General features: G+C 50.8%; 1 protein-coding gene across 8 annotated transcripts in view; it reads right to left on the reverse strand.

Moving 5' to 3' along the window:
- MPRIP (myosin phosphatase Rho interacting protein) overlaps positions 1 to 17,979 on the reverse strand; it is a 155,222-nt gene that overhangs the window by 47,044 nt on the left and 90,199 nt on the right. For 4 of the 8 annotated variants that reach the window (XM_060647068.3, XM_060647065.3, XM_060647066.3 and 1 more), the window contains exons 5-7: positions 17,646 to 17,730; positions 11,698 to 11,917; positions 10,112 to 10,625 (exon numbers count right to left, since the gene is read on the reverse strand). In XM_060647068.3, the coding sequence (XP_060503051.3) occupies positions 10,112 to 10,625; positions 11,698 to 11,917; positions 17,646 to 17,730 (819 nt within the window). The remainder of the gene's footprint in view (positions 1 to 10,111; positions 10,626 to 11,697; positions 11,918 to 17,645; positions 17,731 to 17,979) is intronic. The other 4 variants (XM_060647069.3, XM_060647073.3, XM_060647074.3 and 1 more) reach the window with 2 other exon arrangements.

The following is a 17,979-nucleotide window of genomic DNA, read 5'->3' on the forward strand; positions in this document are numbered from 1 at the left end:
TTATTTAAGAAGTGCACTTAAAAGCAGGGGTTCCTAATCGAACAAACAGAATGGGATACTTATTTTAATTGGTATGCAGAAGCTTCCAAAGGCTTCAAGATTCCAAAACAGTTTCATTGAAAGTTTTGTTGTAAAGGCTAATGAAAAATTAAAGACACAGAAGGTATCTAAAACAACACATAGGCCTCTCCCATTACACCTTCCGAGGAGTCTAACATCAAAACACTGGCTCAGAAATGAGTATCTCATTTGTAACCGACTGGACCATTAGAAAAAATTTTGTCCTCAAACATTTTGGGTAAATCCCTCAACACCAACTTGAATGCTTTCAAATCTGCCTTTGAAGGAGGTGCCCACATGGACCCTCCCAGAGGTGGTGGGACTCTGGGGAGTTCCCTGGTAAACTGCTACATTATTCTCTGAAACAGCCAACGGAAACTAAAATTAATGAAAAGCCTTGCCAAATTCTGGTAGATAAGAGAGGCTACAGAGGGGATCCTGGGAGAACTGGCAGAAGCCAGACAGTGAGAATTCATACCTGAGTCAGCTCTCCTGAATGCCCAATTGAGAGACCAAAATAAAATTTCACACTCTCCCTTCCTTTCCAAATCCAAACCCACTGGCTCTTGATCGTCTCTTCAGGGACAGCTACTACCTTCTTGCTTGTTTTGCGTCCTAAGAACTTGGCTTAGTTTTCGGCCCGGACGGGGCATACAGGTTGCTGGTTCTTTTTGGCTCTCTTTGAGAGAAACTCTGGATCTTGGGAAGGTAGTAAGTATCCTTTACATCCTCTTTGAGTCCCCACTTACATTGATGGGGAGTTGTTCAATACTGCCAGAAACATTTGTTTGTCCTGGCTGAAAAGTGGCAAGATATTTAAAACAAGTTTTTAAGTGGTTCTGTGGTTACAAGTCAGCCAAGTTGGAAGCGGATAACCAGAGCCTGACAGGGTTGTTTAGGCCTTCTCCCTTAAGCTAGAATGAAACTATGTACCAGAAGAAAAGAAAAAGTATCTGAAACCTCTGTGAAAGGATATAGTAGAACATTCCAAAGACAAACAGTTCTAAATCCAGAACACAGAAATCTTTTGATTTCCACCCAAGTTGCAAATCTCCTTCCTGATACACAGAAGCAAACTGAGGATAATGTAGCTGCACGGGTGGATCGACTTATGATACCGTTTAAGTCAAAACTCAGAAATCTTTGAGGAATTAGAGCAGTTGTTCACAAAACCAGAAATTCGGCTCTAGAAACACTTCACAGTCCGTCTATCCTTTTTTACCAACACCAAAACCTCCTCTACAGATCTCCAAAGGCTTGTAAAGTATTGTAAAAATTCTGGCCTCAGGAAACAAAAGGCCTTCTTGGAAGCCTTTATATTCTTTCCTTGTGCCTTTGTGATGTAAATGTTCTACCTGGTCTTCTCTGGGACCTCTTATCTAAGGGTCTACTCTTTGAAATACCAACTCCAGGGAGGGAATTCTTATCAGAAAAGCAAAAGGGGGAAAGATTATTTGGAACATGAGTAAACGAAAGATCTTAAGTGTCTTCTTCATAAAAATAAAAAGCTCTTGCCATCTGACCAGGTAACCTTATTTCATCTGCCAGAAACACAATTTGGATCCAACTTATAACCAGTGCATTTTATATTAATGTATCTTTCCACGGCTAAAATTTTAGAATGGAAGCTATAAGGTGTGTGTGTATGTGTGTGCGCGTGCACGTACATGTGTATTTTCTACCTATAGATGATACTGTCAAAATTAATTTGTAAAAGAGCTCTCTCAGGTCATGATCTCATGGTCCATGTGCTTGAGCCTTACGTCAGGCTCTGTGCTGACAGCTCAGAGCCTGGAGCCTGCTTTGGATTCTGCCTCTGTCTCTCTCTCTCTCTCTGCCCTTCCCCTGCGTGCGCTCCCGTGCACACACTCTCTCTCAAATATAAACATTAAAAAAATTAAAAAGAAAGAAAAGAGCTCTATTTAATTGGCTTCAAGAAAATTAAGTACTTATATGAATTAAGTACTAACAATATTCTAAAACTTACAACAGAGAGTAACCTAATGCTTTTTAGATTCATGTGCTCTAGGAAAATATTTGGTATTAAAACTGATTTAAGTGTGTTAATTTAGTTAAAATAGACGTGTCTTCAGAGTTATCAGCATTAACTATAATACCTTTCCACAACTTTCACTCTATCTAGGTTTACTGGTCAAATAACCTCATGGTGTCTATGTTATAACAGACGTTGCTGGCTGACTCTGTCCAAATATTTCACAAAGTCTTCACGGGTAGTCTAAACACAACTGATCTATGAACTGAGATATGCAATTTTAGGTGAACTTTTCAGCAATAATTATATTTTTGATATGCCTACTTAAATGGTTTCCCCAAATCTTTTTGGTAACTTAAAAATCTGAAGAGTTTTACTAAGTTAAATGAGTAGTAGTCATTGAATGCCTAGATCATTTCCAAATAAAATACTGAAACAATTACTGAACGTTGGTTTATCTCCTTTTTTGCTTATTATAAAGAAATTAAAGAGATTTGGGTCTATTAAACATATTTTGTGCTACACTAAAAAAATCTATTATGAGAAAGCATGTTTCCAGAAAATACAAAATGTATTTATACATTTGCCAGGCACAGAATGCTAACATAAGACAGTTCACAATTATTTACTACTTTATTTTCACAAGATATTAAGTTTTTAAGGGATAACAATTCTAACACATGTAGGATGTGTGTTTCAGGTAAAAGAAGATATGAGGAATGGAGATCAATTTTTGTTGAAGGAAAAGAAAGTAACTTTATCCCAAAGTGAGACTAGTTGTTTCAGAATGAAAAAGAGAAAAAAACAGGACAAAATCAGAATGTAAGAAAGAAAACTAGAGAAGGTCTGTGGAAGGGGAATCTTGGGAAAAGAATTTTATACATGGTCAAGCTAACATTAAAATGAACTTGAACTGAAAAGAAAAAAGATAACTATTAACCTCAAAAGTAAGGTGGTACAGTATCAGAATTTGGTATTCTCTCTTAAAATAAGGACAAAATTTTCTAGGAGTATTGGTCTGCTATTGATAAGAAGTTGTGAAAGGGTTTTTACTTTTTAATTAACCTGCTGAGAAAACATAGATTTTGTGTCTTATCAGAATAATGTCCTGTGTTTCATGTGGTCTTTATCAGGTCTTTGATTACTGAAGAAATCCTCTATTAAAAGAGCTTAGGGCTTTTGTTGTTGTTGTTTTACAATCATGTAATAACTTTCTGTATTTGCCTATAAAGTTTATAATTGCCACTTTGGTTAAGTGTTAACGGAGTGTTGTTTCCTACAGATCTAAGATCCTATGTGACCAAGTGTTTTGTTTTTTTTTTTTTTTAAACGTTTTTTTTATTTATTTTTGGGACAGAGAGAGACAGAGCATGAAGGGGGGAGGGGCAGAGAGAGAGAGAGACACAGAATCGGAAACAGGCTCCAGGCTCCGAGCCTGACGCGGGGCTCGAACTCACGGACCGCGAGATCGTGACCTGGCTGAAGTCGGACGCTTAACCGACTGCGCCACCCAGGCGCCCCAGTGACCAAGTGTTTTAAAACCTTTTGGTATTTTGACGAACTTCTCAAAAATGCAATTCTAAACCAAGTCTTCTTGACCTAGCAGTAACTTTGGGATTTTTCAGAGGATCTCTAAAAATCATAAAAGATTTGCTCTCTCTCCTTTTAAAAGAGAGATGTTCACTAATTAGGCTTGACACATTACATTACATGGGCAGCATTATCACATAAGTGAGGCTAAGCCTTCTTAGGTTCTGATATGTCCTGATGCAATGTTATCAGTCATAATTCTAGCTGTTATCTTAAAATGTTGAACCTCACAAAAATAACCAAATTTCCCTGTCATTTCCATTATAGTGAACTCTCGTCTGATCTTTAACTATGGGCATTTAAAAAAAAATTTTTTTTTAATGTTTATTTATTTTTGAGAGAAGAGAGAGAGTGTGAGCAGCTGAGGGGCAGAGAGAGAGGGAGATACACAATCAGAAGCAGGTTCCAGGCTCCAGGCTCCAAGCTGTCAGCACAGAGCTCGATGTGGGGCCCGAACTCACACACTGTGAGTGAGATCATGACCTGAGCAAAGTTGGACACTTAACAAACTGAGCCACCCAGACGCCCCTAACTATGGGCATTTTTTAAGTCTTCTGTTATTTACAGAGAATTATTGTTTTACTCTAATGCTTTTATGGAAGTGTTCATGGAAAGGACTTTGACAAATAAAGATTTCTAATAGCTTTATGACCATAAAAATGAACTGGGGAAGAATTTCCAAACTAATGAAAAAACTGGGTTCAAGCAGAACGAGAATTACATAGGACTGAATGAACTGAGGATGATTATAATTTTACATGACCTTTTGTTTGAAATGCTGCTAGTTCCTTAATGTTTTGCTCTTTCAGATCTAGGGAAACCTTTTCACTCAAGGGATCTATGACCTACAGCAATTTGGTAGGGCATACCTTTATGGTTAAAACAGTTACTTTTTCTCTCTACCTGATCCCTCCAGAATTCGTAAACTCTTGAGTATTCTTTTCATGGCAATATATTTAGTTATTTGTAGAAGTTCAATAAAAATCTGTTCTCCCTAGAAGAGGACACAACTGGAAACACTGGCTTTATTACCAAGGCTCTGACTGGAATGTTTCATTTTGGAGATATGCACAGACTGAGATCTGACCAGACAGCTTTAAGGAGCTGCTTGGAAAAATCGGGCTGGTACCTTGCTATAGGGTTCCCAGCAGACTTCCAGGTGCTGGTGACTTCTTGACAGGCCTATGAACCTCAGGACATTTGGAGGGAACTTTGAGAAGAGAGAAATTCACCCAAACTATAGGTACTGCAGGTAAAATCTAATGATGAGTGCTTGGCTTGGCTTCCTGGCCTCAGAGAAGAGATCAAAGTTCCAGCAAAGCTGTCTTAAAAACAGCTTATATGGTTAATTGCTATTTTTGCTGTACTTATAAAATCAGGCCAAGTTTAATGTAAACCAAGTAATTTTACTGTGACTATCTTTTAAAAAATGGGAATAACTATAGAGAGAAAAACTTTGCATCTTCGTAGGTATGAGGTTCTAGTCTGTTAATTGTCTTTGAGGTTTGTTTGGCTCCATACCTGTACATAACTTGGTCTGTCTAGTTTTTGCAAATATCTGGCTATGACTCTAAACTAACATTTCCAATTTTCTCTCCTCCTTCTGATTTGGAATCACTAAGAACAAAGACTGCCTTTAAGGGTCCTCCTCACTCCCCAGATGGCAACCAAACTTTAGAGAACTGAACCTTGGGTCTACATCTCCTAATTAAAAAGGGCCCCACAGCAGCTGGAGACCTCAAAATCAAACTAAGAAGAAAAGTAGCTGATATCAAAAGACTGCTTGTACCCAAGATGCTGTATCAAGACTTCATTCTTTAAACATGAAATGAAATTCTTTCTTCTTCTCTTTCCTTTACTCTGGCACTGGTCTGGAAAGAATGCCATCATCCATATCTGTCAGGCCATTACTAAGGGAGGGGGTGGGGTGGGATGCAGGGGGGGGGGGACCTTTTGGATTGCCAGATTTATCATAAACAAAGAGCTCTTATCTGTCCATTGATACTAGAGATCTCCTGGTCCTCCCCATGACCAATTTCTCTTCTAGTCCCAACTGACCCCCTGAACTTAGGAGTCACTTACAGAATCTGACTTTTACATCCAGAACATCTAGTGCCCTGTTTTCACCTTTGTACAATTATAATTGTACTCGCCCAAAAGATACAAATTCCTAAGCAAATCACAGTACATTTGCATTCTGGTGTTCTTGTGATTATCTAAGTCAGATCTGTTCCCCATTACAAAAAGATCTCACTAGCAGTACCCATCTTTGGAAGGCCAAGGTTGTTCTTGGTAATGGGATATCCCTTGATTATTTTTCAGCTAAATAAGAAAATGTCTGTGCTGTGGTCAATGCCACTTACCGCACCTGGATTAATACTTCTGGGGGAGTTGACACCTGGCTACATTAAATCACTGAAAAAGCAACTTCACTTAAAAAAGTGATTCCTGGGGTGCCTAGGTGGCTCAGTCAGTGAAGTGTTCGATTTCGGCTCAGGTCATGATCTCGAGGTTTGTGAGTTCGAGCCCGGTGTTGGGCTCTGCGCTGACAGCTCGGAGCCTGGAGCCTGCTTCTGATCCTGTGCCTCCCTCTCTCTCTGCCCCTCCCCCGCTCATGCTCGGTCTCCTTCTGTCTCAGAAATAAACATTAAAAAAATTTTTTTAAATAAGAGGAGGAGACTGCTTTAAAAAAAAAAAAGAAAGAAAAAAAGTCAACAGACCCAGAATAAAGTCACCTGTGCTAAATCCAAGTCACCAAATAGTGGTTAATCCCTAACTTAATTACAGTTTCAACCTCTCCCAGGCAAGGAATCTTAAACCAGTAAATTTGGAATTACCTAGTCAGCACTAGTGAGTTATCTACCTGATAAGACCCCTGCTGTCCCTCAAAGGAAGGTGACCTTGCCCAAAACAATGCACTCTTTGCTATTATTAACTTCCTTGTTCCACCCTCTTCTGCCCATAAAAGCCTCTCTCTTCTACCTATAAAAAGTTTTTCATTTTGTATAGCTCTTCGGAGCTCCTATTTGACAGACGAGATGCTGTGTGATTCATGAATTGTTGGATAAAGTCGATAAGATCTCTAAAGCTTACTCAGTTGAATTCTGTTTTTTACAACCGTGACATGCCACCAGACCAAGGCCTGCCCTCTCAGGGACACCCAGGCAAGTGCCCCAAGGTCACCCCACAGGAAGGGTTTTTACTTTCATTCTGGACTAGTGGCAGAGTCAAGGGGAGCAAGTGAAGGGCCTCTGAGCCCCAAAGATAAAAATCTAAGGGAGACTAATATCTAACTCTAGAAGGAAAAAGAGGAAATGGGCTCAAATCCTGAGACCCCACCAAGAGACTCAAGAAGGGTTACCAGTAAAAATGGATCTCTTAGGGTTTCTTCATCCCAGAAGCTTAAGATCAAGGGCAGAATTCTCGGGTCCTCTGGGCTCTCCGCCCCTCTCTGTGCTCACACACAAAGCAGGAGCTCTGGGGCCCTAAACCTCTGCAGAACCTTCTCCAGGAACACAGCTTGCTCCCAGGCCAACCTGCCAGAACCAGCAGCGCAGGCAACAGGCAGCAGCGGTTGAGGGAAGGAGGCAAGAGAGGGTGTGCGCAGCGAGCGCAGGCAGCGCGGGCAGCGGCAGGAGCTCCTGGGAGCCACAGGAAGCTCTTGCAAGCGCTCAGCCTGCTTGGGTGGATGGGGCCCCAGGCGCCACCACCCTGGAGGTTCCAGGCCCACGCACAGACCCAGGTACTACCACTTGCAGAAGGGGAGCCCCTCCAACTGACCCCGGGGCCTAGAGAGCCCTGGGAAGGCCGCATGGAACGGTGCCCCACCGAGTCACCTGCGGCTCACGAGCCACCGGCCTGCCAGGGCTGCAGAGACAGGAGTCAGATGAGGAAAGGAGAGTGGCACTTGACACGGCCTCTCCACACAGAGGGGGTTTCTGGTGAGGTCAGCCATGGCTTATTTTGCAAGGTGAGTGAGACGCATTTAAACTGGTTCCCTTGAGGTACTGCAGGTGTGGCAGGAAACGTCCCCCTGGGCTGGCTGACAGAGAGGAGGCACCTGCACCCGTGCCCCGCCTGATCTCTCCAGGTTCCCAGCCCAGGTGAAGGGCAGGACCACAAAAGACCTGGTCCTGGTGTCAGTCACCAAGAGTTTAACAAGGGCCATGGCCTCCCCCATGCGTGTTTGGCAGTGACTCACCATCCAAGAAACATCTGAAAAGCTCTGGAGCAAATCTGAAGAGCAATCTGAGCGGCTCATAAAGGATTGCTTCAGGGCCTTGGCCTGTCAGGTGACCACCCCCCACTGTGCCCCCCCCACCTGGCTCCCGGGCCAGCCTGGCTCAGCTGTGGCCGACGTCCTGCCAATATGGGGTTCTGCTCTATTCAACCAGGACGCAGGGATCCGATCAAGCACAGGGTGAGCTAGAGTGCAGGCCTAGCAAAGTGATAGCAGCCAGTCAGATGTCATTAGGGTAAGAAAGTGACAATACAATGTGAGGACGCAGAGCGGGTGGGCTCCAGGGGTGCCAACACCAGGTGGAAACCCATCTCCATGGTGGCAAGGAGCATGCAGAGAGAAAAGCCCCAGAGATGCCATCTACCCCAGGCTACTAGACAAGAACAAGTTCAAAGCCAAGCAGGTGTGCTGAATGTTAATTCTTCGGTCTGCCGCTGAACCAGGGCAGCCACTCGGGAGCCTCCAGGATCCACAGCCTGCCTGCCGGCCAGTGCAAGCCTCCTCTGCTCTGGCCCACAGGCCTCCTAGTCTCTGGCAAGCCCTCTCAACTTATCTATTTACTTAACTGCTTTAAGGGCAGCCGTGGTCCCATCCTGGGTCACATCATGGGAGCAGGGTCTTTCCAGTTAAGGGCCCGGTGGGGATGTGCAGCCTAGCTCTGTTACACCAGGCTGTTCCTGTGAGGAGTCACCTGCTTCTGAGGCCCCATCTCTGTGTGTGACCCAGGCACCTCTTGGGGTTGCTAATCAAACAAGAAGACAGCCAGGGCTTGAAGGCCGCCTCCCAGGCATCAGGTCAGCTTCCTTCTCCCTCTGCCTAGGAATCAGGCACATCTGCTTTCTTCTCAAGACCAACAACTCTGGGCATCTCCTCCTTATTCTGGAGGTGGACCCACAAGTGCACAGGTCCCTCCCACCTGGGGCTTTGGGAGAGCAGGTGGGTATTAAGAAAAGGGAGCAGGAGAGAAAGGCACCCTGCTCACAGCCGGCCCCTCGAGGAGGGGAGCTCATCGCCACCCTGGCCTGTCTCTTCAGCATGCCGACTCTGAGCTTTAGTTAGGCTTCGGCAGGGTGGGGAGGACATTCTGGGAATGCTTTGGGAATTTAAGTCTGAACCTCTTTTTTCGGAAAGAGGTTTCATTCAGGAACCTAATGAAAATTTCGGATTTTCTTTTCCCAGAAAAATGTACATATGGACTCTCCAATCATTTAGGGGGGTTCGTGGACCTCCAGCAGTTCACCCCCGGACCCGGGTGAGACCCCTGTTGTCAAGGCTCTGTTTACAGACTCAGGGATGAAGCTCCTACTGGAAGGGGGCACTCCAGTGCCGTGATCCGGGTCAGGGCCTCAGAGATGGAACCAAGCTCTTTCCACAGCTCTCTGGGAAGCACAGGGCCGGTGGAACAAGAGAAAAGGAGGACAGAGCCCTCCTCTCTTCATACCACAGTTGAGTTCCATGCCTCTGTCCCAGGCCCTGTCCCAGTTCTCATCTCTAAACCCTGTCTCTCCCCAGGAAGCTGTGGTTCTGTGAGCCTCCCCATGTCATGTTTCAGCCAAGCCCGGATGAAGAGCGATGCTGTTGGACGCTCGGTAACCTCACAGGCTACCTCAGCTTCCCTGTGACTTCCCGTGGCTGCCCACCCCACCTCCTTCAGTGCCCTCCACCCGTGCCAGGAGCGTAAGGGCAAGGGGAGCCAGCCCCTACACTTCTGGGCTCTCCCTGCCTCCACAGGCACCTCAGAGAACAGAAATGGACCAGGAAAGAACAGATGCAGCCACATAAGGCCCAGCGGCCCTTAATGTATCAGTGCCAGGAGGCACTCACAGGAAGCAGCTGGCCTCTGGCCCAGATCTCTGGGTGTCCAGAGAGGGATCCTACATTTCTGGCTACCGGGGGCTGAGTTCTGTGATCAGAGCCCAGGCTCAAAAAGGGAAGGCTCCCCACACACTCTGAACAGAAAGGGAGAACAAGTGTGCTTTGGGAACGTGTGCATGCATGTGTGAGGTGAGGAGAGGAAATGTGTGCATGAGAGTATGTGTGAGGAGACATGTCAAAAGCATGTAAAAGAACACAGGAGTGTGTGTGTGTGTGTGTGTGTGTGTGTGAGAGAGAGAGAGAGAGAGAGAGAGAGAGAGAGAGAGAGAAGAGAGAGAGACAGAGAGAGAAAGAGACTGTATAAAGGAGGGGCGCGTGTCTGTGCACATGTGGCCCTCTAATCCCCTCCTTACCTCCGCTCGTTGCCAAACAGACGGGCCACCTCTTCCCTGCCAGGGCTCCGGGCCCGAGTCCTACGCTCCAGCCGCCTTCTCTCCACTTGGAAGGCTTCTCGGTGGCTGATCCTGACGGCCTTAGGGACGTCGGCCAGGGCGGCATACTGCCTGCTGGCTTTAAAGGCAAAGGTGCGCCCCAGTCTCTCTGCTCCCCGCCCCCCAGCGCTGCTGGAGTCCGTGTGGGCGGGGGGCCGGCTGGCCACGTCCAGGGAGCCACGGGAGCTGCCGCAGACAATTCGGCGGGGGGGTCGAGAACCTGGGGAAGGAAGGGGATGACCAAGCTCCTGGGAGGGCGGTCCGGGGCCACTATACCTGTTGTTGGGGGTGCTGGGGCTGGGAGGGGAGAGCGGCGGGGGCAGCTGCTGCTCCTCGGCCTTCAAGTCCTGCTTGGTCTTCTCCAGGGAGAAGTAGCCGCTCTCTACCCGGACTTTGCGGCCACAGTCCATGCGGTCGCTGCTCATGGCGCTCTCCTCTGGAAGAGACAAGGGAGGCGGGAGACACACTTAGCCTGCTGCCATTTTGGTTTCTGGGAACTTTTTAAAGTCCCATATGGCTCGCCCTACTGCAGAACCTTGGGACAGGAATGTAATACCCTTCCCACACAAGTCCCTCATCCATCTCTCTCCTAACCTGGCTGCCCCTGTTAGACTGCCTGGGGGTCCCTGAGCTTCCAGTTGGAGGGCTTCTTGGGGGAGCAGGATCCCTCGCCCCCGAGAGAGGTCCCACCAACAACTGCTTCTTAGCAAGCATCAAGGAGGAAACCAATGGCCAAGTAGCCGTTTGGCCTTTTAGCACATCTGGGGACAGCAGAGGCAGGGGACTTCTGCAGGAACGAGGGGAATGGATGGGTGCTACCCATGAAGAGCTGAGGCAAAATGTATTTTGGCCCGAATGAACTGGGTCAGTCCTAACTGTCTTGTCTTTAATGAGCTGGACAAAATATAAATGGGAGAGGCCAGCCTATGTCACACGGAGCCCTCGAGGGCCCAGGCCAGGGAGGCAAACGGTGCCTCCCTGCCTCTGCTCTGGTAATTCCAAAGCGCTAAGTGAAGGGAGCACAGCAAAGCCTCCGGAGCACCCTCTTCCCTACTGTGTGCGCCCAGGGGCTGGGCAGGATGGGACAGCGAGAAGGACGAGGCTGCCCTAATGAGTGCTGCTCTCAGGACACGCTGGGCTGCCAGGGTCAACTAGGCCACGAACACAATGCAGCCACTGTGACAGGAAGGCCTCCCGGTACACAGACCTCGTTCCGGAGCAGTTTGATTCTCACAACACCCACCTGGGGCTGACGGAGCAGGTGCCGTCTTCCTCCTTTACAGATGGGACTGAAGAGCTAGAGGGGCGAGGCCAAGGCCGGCGTCCAGGAATCCCAGGCCCACCCAGGCCAGGCCCCTGCCGAGGGCTGATGGACACGGAAGGTGAAAGAGCCTGAGGCCCAGGGCTTAGGACTGGGCTGCACCGGTCCCTGAGTTCCCAGCACCAGCTCTGTGGGGATGGACGCCTGTTGCAGAGCTGTGAGGTCGGGCCCCAGGATTCCCACTCACCGTCTTTGCTCTCCAGCCCAGGTTCCCTCAGTGTGCTGGCAGCGGGAGGCTGGCTCTGGCTGGGACTCTGAGCTGGACTCAGGCTGCTCCCGTCGGGCTGGTCCTTGGCCCTCATTTCTTCCTGCCAGAGTGTAGACTTGGTGGTGGGGACTTTCTCAGCACTGGGGATGCTGCTGCTGCTGCTGCTGCTGGTGACAGCCATCTTGGCCGGCCCTGGTTCCTGGGGGAGAGAGCAGCGTCTGTGCAGCCACAGCACACAGCCTGAGCTGCTGCGCAGGTCCTGGCTGCCCGGCCGCCTGGCCACAGGGGACACTAAGGTCAACCGCACTGTGTCAGTGGCCCGGAATCCCTGGAAGGGGAGGCTCAGAACAGAGATATCTTGGTCAGGTGAAAGCTCCATCTGGACGGCACCGTGGCCGTTTCCCCTCGACAGCCCCAGTCAGTGCGCCCAGAGTGCCTGGTCTGACTGGCCTCAGGCCAGATTTGGTAAATACACGGAGCAGAGGGTTAGGGTTTCTGCCTGGACCTCCGATAGCAAACACACGCCAGTGTTCCCTGCCCACAAAACCACAGAGCCCAGAGCAGCGGACCAGGCACTAAAAGTGAGATGACAAGTGGCCGGCTCAGAGTCTGTCATTCCTAGACTTGTAGGTGCTTAGGACACGAGTCACAAAAGATGGGGTGGGGTGAGGGAAGAACACACCATTAGATGGCCACTGGGAAAATGCAAAGCATGTGTCCACACAACACCCATGCCGGGGCCAGCCCTTGCCCACCCCCCACCCCCCCCCCCCCCCCCGCCGCCTTCTGGTTCTAGAAAGCTCAAACAGGACATCTGGGACACTGTGTGAAGGAAGAGTCATCAGATACAAACAAAACATCCAAGTACATGCATGCCCTCCCACCCTGCCACGAGCCCATATGGGAGCAGTGTCCACCCCACGTCTCCCCAGATCGAAACTGGTGCTGCTCTGTGGGAGAAGCATTCACATGGGAGGTACTTAGCCAAATACAGAAAGTCCGTTTCCAGAGCAGGCGCAGAACTGTGACTCAACCTCAAATCCAGGGCCTGGACAAGGGCCCAGCTGGGATCTCTAGCTGCCCTACAGCACCAGCTCACCCGGGCTTGGCCCAGGGTCCTAGGTGCCAGCTACAGAGGGCACTGCTAGCAAGACGGCTTTGCTCTCAAAAGCAAGACATGTCTCATCTGTCTTCCCAAAAACATGGGGATTATGCGCGAATGCCCACCTTCCACTCCCGTCCTGGCGGCCAAGTCTCAGTTTTAGAAACCTACCTTAACCCAACTCTCGAGGTGGGGCCCTTGGCGAGGATTACAGATGACACAGGTGATGTGTCTGTGCGTGCGCGGGGTTTTAACCGCTGGGATTAACCGCTGGGTTATCTGCCACTGAGCACGGACCATGTGCTGGGCTCTGGTACATCACTGTACCATCCAGTCCTAACCAACACACCTCGCAGGGGAGGCTGCCCGGGCTGAGAGGAGACGGCATGCTCATGCTCGCATGGCCAGTAAGGGGCAGAGTGGGGCTTCAAGCCTTTTCCATCACCAGTCACCCTCAGGAGGGGCGGTGGGAGGGGGGGAGGAGTATGCTTTGGATGGGCATCCTAGAGGGCTCACTGAGAAGCCCAGGCACCAGGTATCTCAATGTGAAAAAACAGGCATTTTACCAGGTCCAAAGTCTTCCTTGGCTTTGCAAGAATTCTGGAGCCTCAAGGGATGGGATAAAGATAAGAAGGCTCTTCCCACAGACCCAGGACGCACCTGACTGCCCAACAGAGCAGTCACCAGACCTGGCTGAAGATTCCCTGCAGCTCTTACCCACCTTGAAAGAACTGGACTTCTTGTAAGAAAATGGCAATGGTTTCTGACAGTTTCCTGAGGGCTCCAAAAGAACCAGGCTCTAATGATCTAAGGAGCGCCAGCCCCAGGGCCACCTGTCCTTCCAGTCAGCCCACCGCCCTCAATCCATGAGCCCCAGCAACGCATCCCTCAAGCAGAATTCACTCCAGGTCCCCCTGCCGTGGCCCCTTCTGGCGACTGAGCCTTCTGTTCAAAGGCCAGAGGCGGGCATGCTCTGGTGGGCTCAGGGTGGAGCTGGGACTCCTCCTAGAGAACTGGGTGGGGTGGGGTGGGGTGACGTGAAGATGGTCGGTGAATCCGTCCCCTCTGCGGAAGACCAGCTGCACAAGGGTACGGAGAGGTTGCCAGAAAGGGCCCAAGAGGAATAGGCGGCAGCTGTGCTTGTGAGGGAAGTGGCCTCAGCCCCATGCTGTGGGTGAAGTGCCCATGGCATATGCACACCCCTCTCTGATGCCTGTGGCTCCAGCACGGAGCAGGTGGGCTGCCACGGATTCCCAAGAGGCCGAGGAAATTCTAGGCTTGAGATCCAAGGGGCCATGACAGGGAGCTTGGGAAACAAATGCATGTCCCAGCACCTCGTGGCTACACACCCACCTTCTGGCCCTGGGCCTCCCAATCTGTGAGGGCTGGTCACATCTGCAGATCCCTCCCCATGCTCCCCACTTCTGGAAAACACCTCGCAGAGAGTGAGGGCCCTGAGTGGCGGCCAAGGTCCACAGGCAGTTCTTTTTCTCTCCTCTGGAGGCTCTGCTTTCTCTTCCCTCTCTGCCAAGCCTTATCGAATCGGTGGAGACAGAGGGACAGTCTGGCAGCAGGAGCAAAGCCACGCTGGCTTCCAGGAGAGGGGGCTGGGTGGGTGGTAACAGGAAAGCCTGATCTCTGGGTAAAGTTGCTGCTTTTCTCCAAAGCCGATGTGTGGCGGCTGTGGGGCACTGCCTCTGCTCCCCACACTTGTCGCCGTTGTGGTGGAGAGGGTGCTGGGGGTCACAAGGACACAGACCACAGGTGCCAGTGGAAGAGGAAGGAGGCAGAGGTGCCAGGTTTCCTACGTGCTAGTCCCTGCATGGTCGGGGCTATCAGCGTTTCACTGCTGTAACGAGGTCTGTGCTGTTCATCTGGCAGCTCACAAAGGGCTTTGAAAGGTAGGGAGGAAAGAGAAAGGCAGGCCCGGGCCGCTGTCGCCTCCACATGCTAGCTAAGCAGGTACCCTCTCCAGAGGAGGTTTCACAGAAAGCCTGCCTTTCTACTTCCTGGGCACAGGAATGGAGCGGGGACCCAATGAAAAGAAGGATGTGACCTGGAGCAGCCACCCAAGTAGAGAACAAGACACCCCAGAAGAAGTGGCAATCCACAACACACGTGTGGGCCTGAGAAGAACCAGTGTACTGGACCAGTAGGGACATTCCTCCGGGCATGTCTCTGGTCACACTGAGAGGGGTCTGTTGTTTTACAGGTCTCTCAAGAAAGGCGGAGAAGCGAGGGCCAAGAGGCTGGCGGGCGGGGGCATGGGAGAAACCAGCATTCCAGAGCTCCACCTGATGAATCAAGCCTCCCGGCCCACACACTGGCAGGGGGAACACGCGGCCCCTGGCCCCAGACCTGGGATTTGGGGAGAGGGCGGTAAGATCTCCGTCCTTCCTGTCCTAGTCATACCTGGCATGGATCATTATTCCTTCTCTCTAGGCATCTCGGTATCAGGAAAAGTCTTTCCTCTTGGAGGGAACTGGGGCTGAGTAAAGCAGCAGCTCCCTGAACCTGTATCTCAGGCCTCAGGCTTTGGAGGCTCTGGCCAGGGCCAGCCTGACTCCCTGCTGCTCTAGGCTCTGCTGGGACCCATGTGCCCAGTCTAGAGGCTGTCTGCTCCCCCCTGTAGCTTGATCTTCATCCTCCCTCAGGGCCTGGCATGGGTCTCTCTCTGATACTCTCAGGAAACCACTTGGTGAGTGTACTCTCCATGGCCCCAAGTCTTAACTGCTTGAGACATCCTTCTTAAAGTGGGCCCCTGTGGGCTCTCCTCCTGAGTTTCTGGAGGGCACGGCACAGCACAGCGGCACTTCCAGATCCCCACTGGTTTTATGTGAAACTCTCCCAGGCCACAGAGAAAGAGGCCAGATATGGGGTCCTGAGTTCGTGCCTCGATGGGGGGCCCACAAGGCTTTAGGCTTCCCTCCCTGTTCCATTCAGGGTAACAAAACACCTTCAGCATCAGGCTGTGGAGGGAAGGCCTGTCCAGAGATCCCCAACTCTCCTCTGGAGAGACCCCACATCACCTCATGAGACTGATTCACAAGAAGATGGGCCCCAGACGAAAGTTTACAGCTTCCAGAAACCAATGGAATCAAATGTGATGCTCTTGGGAACAAGGGGCAGAAAGAAGAGTCCCTGCCAGGCTGGCTTCGGCTGGGGCTCAGGAAGGGGTGAGCAGAGCAGGCTGGGACACCCATGCTCTAAGAGACTCTCAGGGAAGTGGGTGATCTCCCCACCCTGTGATCGCGGGGCTCCTGCTACCAACGGAAAAGGTGAAGCTCGGCCATGGCTAGCAGTATCTAGAGGGAGGGGACAGCCGGGGAGCAGGGACACAACCAAACTCCCCGGTCTGGGCCGAACGTGTCTATTGCACATGTCGTTGCCTTATTTGGAGGTCGGAGCTTTGCTCTAGCGATGTTTCCAAGACATCACTATAGAAACGCAGAGTAACCCTAAACGCTATTATTCTGCCTGGGATTTTTTCTCTCAAACCAGGCAGCTTTGGGGGATTTGTGTGTGTATCTGCTGTTCCCTAGTAGGAAGCCCCACTTTCAGTCTCCAGGAATGACTTCAACTGCATTTTGCTGACTTCTTGCCAGGCATACTACCTTCAGAGGATGCTGGCCTGAGACACCTTGGGGAGCGTGGACAGACAGCAGACAACAACCATTGGCTGAGAGCAGGCCCAGGGCCGCACTCCATCAGGGCCTGTGCAAGGAAGCCCAAGGTGGGTGTGTAGAGGGCGAGGGACCCAGGCCAGCACACACCTACCAGTCCTGCCCAGGCTGACCTCTGCCACTCGCTGAAGCAGAGAGTATCCAGTAAGGACTACAGAGCCCCCAGTGGGTAGCCAGGTTCTGTCACGGGCTGGCTCCCTGTCAGACTCTGGGCCTTGCAAGATCCCAAGGGAACCCGATCCCCATTCTGCTCACTCTTAGGGTTGCTGTGAGGCTGGATCAGGCAGGGCAAGGCACTCGGTAACTGTGAAGTCTGGAGCAGAGAGGAGGAGCATTCGCTGAACGCCCATCAGGCGCTCAGCGCTTCCCTTCATGCCCACAAAAATCCTATAACCAGATCTCAAAGGGCCCGTTCTGCGAATCAGTTCACTGAGGCTCAGGAAGGTTAATTTGCTCCGTCAGGGCCCTGGGAGTGTGAGGAGCATGGCAGGGAGGTGCACAGCCCTTTTGGGTGCCCTGTGCCCCTGCAGAGGTGGAAGAGAGTGGCCTTTGGGAAAGTACTAGACCTGGTGGGACTATGCAAGCTACCTCCTGCTCTGGTCACATGGGAGGTAGGACAGGGACCCACGAGTCAAGCCCTGAGCCCTGAGAGCCCCTCACTCGGCCAGGACACTCCCTGTCTGGCCTTCCTTCCCAGCCTGCTGTCTGTAGGATCATCCCCGTGTGTCAAGTAGAGCTAAACTGAGTCCCTTCCTCAACCGTGGTGCGCGAGGACATGCGTGTGCAGCAAGTAGCCTTCCAAGCATGCTGCGTGCTCCCTAGCAGATGGCAGGACAGCCAGGGAAGGGACACGTGCTGTAATACTGCTGCTCAGCACTGGCCCACTCACTGGAAACCGCCTGGGGCAGCCCCAGAGTGTACACGAAGGCCACCCTGGCCCATGGAGGGTCCTGCCCTGTGGCTTGGAGAGGAGCGTACCGATTGCGGCCCACAGACCACTGGAGGGAAGGAGAGGCCACGCAGGGCTGGTGACCATCTCAGCCCCATCTGGATCCTTTTCCTCAGCCCTAGTTTTAGGCCGGGTCCTTCCGGGGAGCTCTCACTTCATCCCAGCTCTACTGAAACGATACCACTTTGCTTACCTGTGGTGTGGGAGGCTCCACCTTCCGTTTCTTCTTTTGGTTCTGCTTATTGGTCCTGGGATAGACCATGAGCATCTCTAGCCATCTGGAGAGAGAAGAGGGGGGAAGCACTGGATCAGACCCCTGCTCTTGGGGACTAGGAACCTTGTCGGGTGGTCTAGACACCAGGCGCAACGCTTCCTGCTTGGGGGCATCCACCCAGTGGTCAGGCCTCTGGGCAGCCGAGCAGGGCAGAGCACGACCCAGATGTGAGCCTGCTTCCACTGGGGCAGGAACTGCCAGAAGTGCAGCCCAGGACAAGCACAGGCTGTGTTGGGACCAGGCCCAGATGCTG

Source organism: Panthera onca, chromosome E1 (genome assembly GCF_046562875.1).
Source record: "Panthera onca isolate mPanOnc1 chromosome E1, mPanOnc1 haplotype 2, whole genome shotgun sequence".
NCBI lineage: Eukaryota > Metazoa > Chordata > Mammalia > Carnivora > Felidae > Panthera > Panthera onca.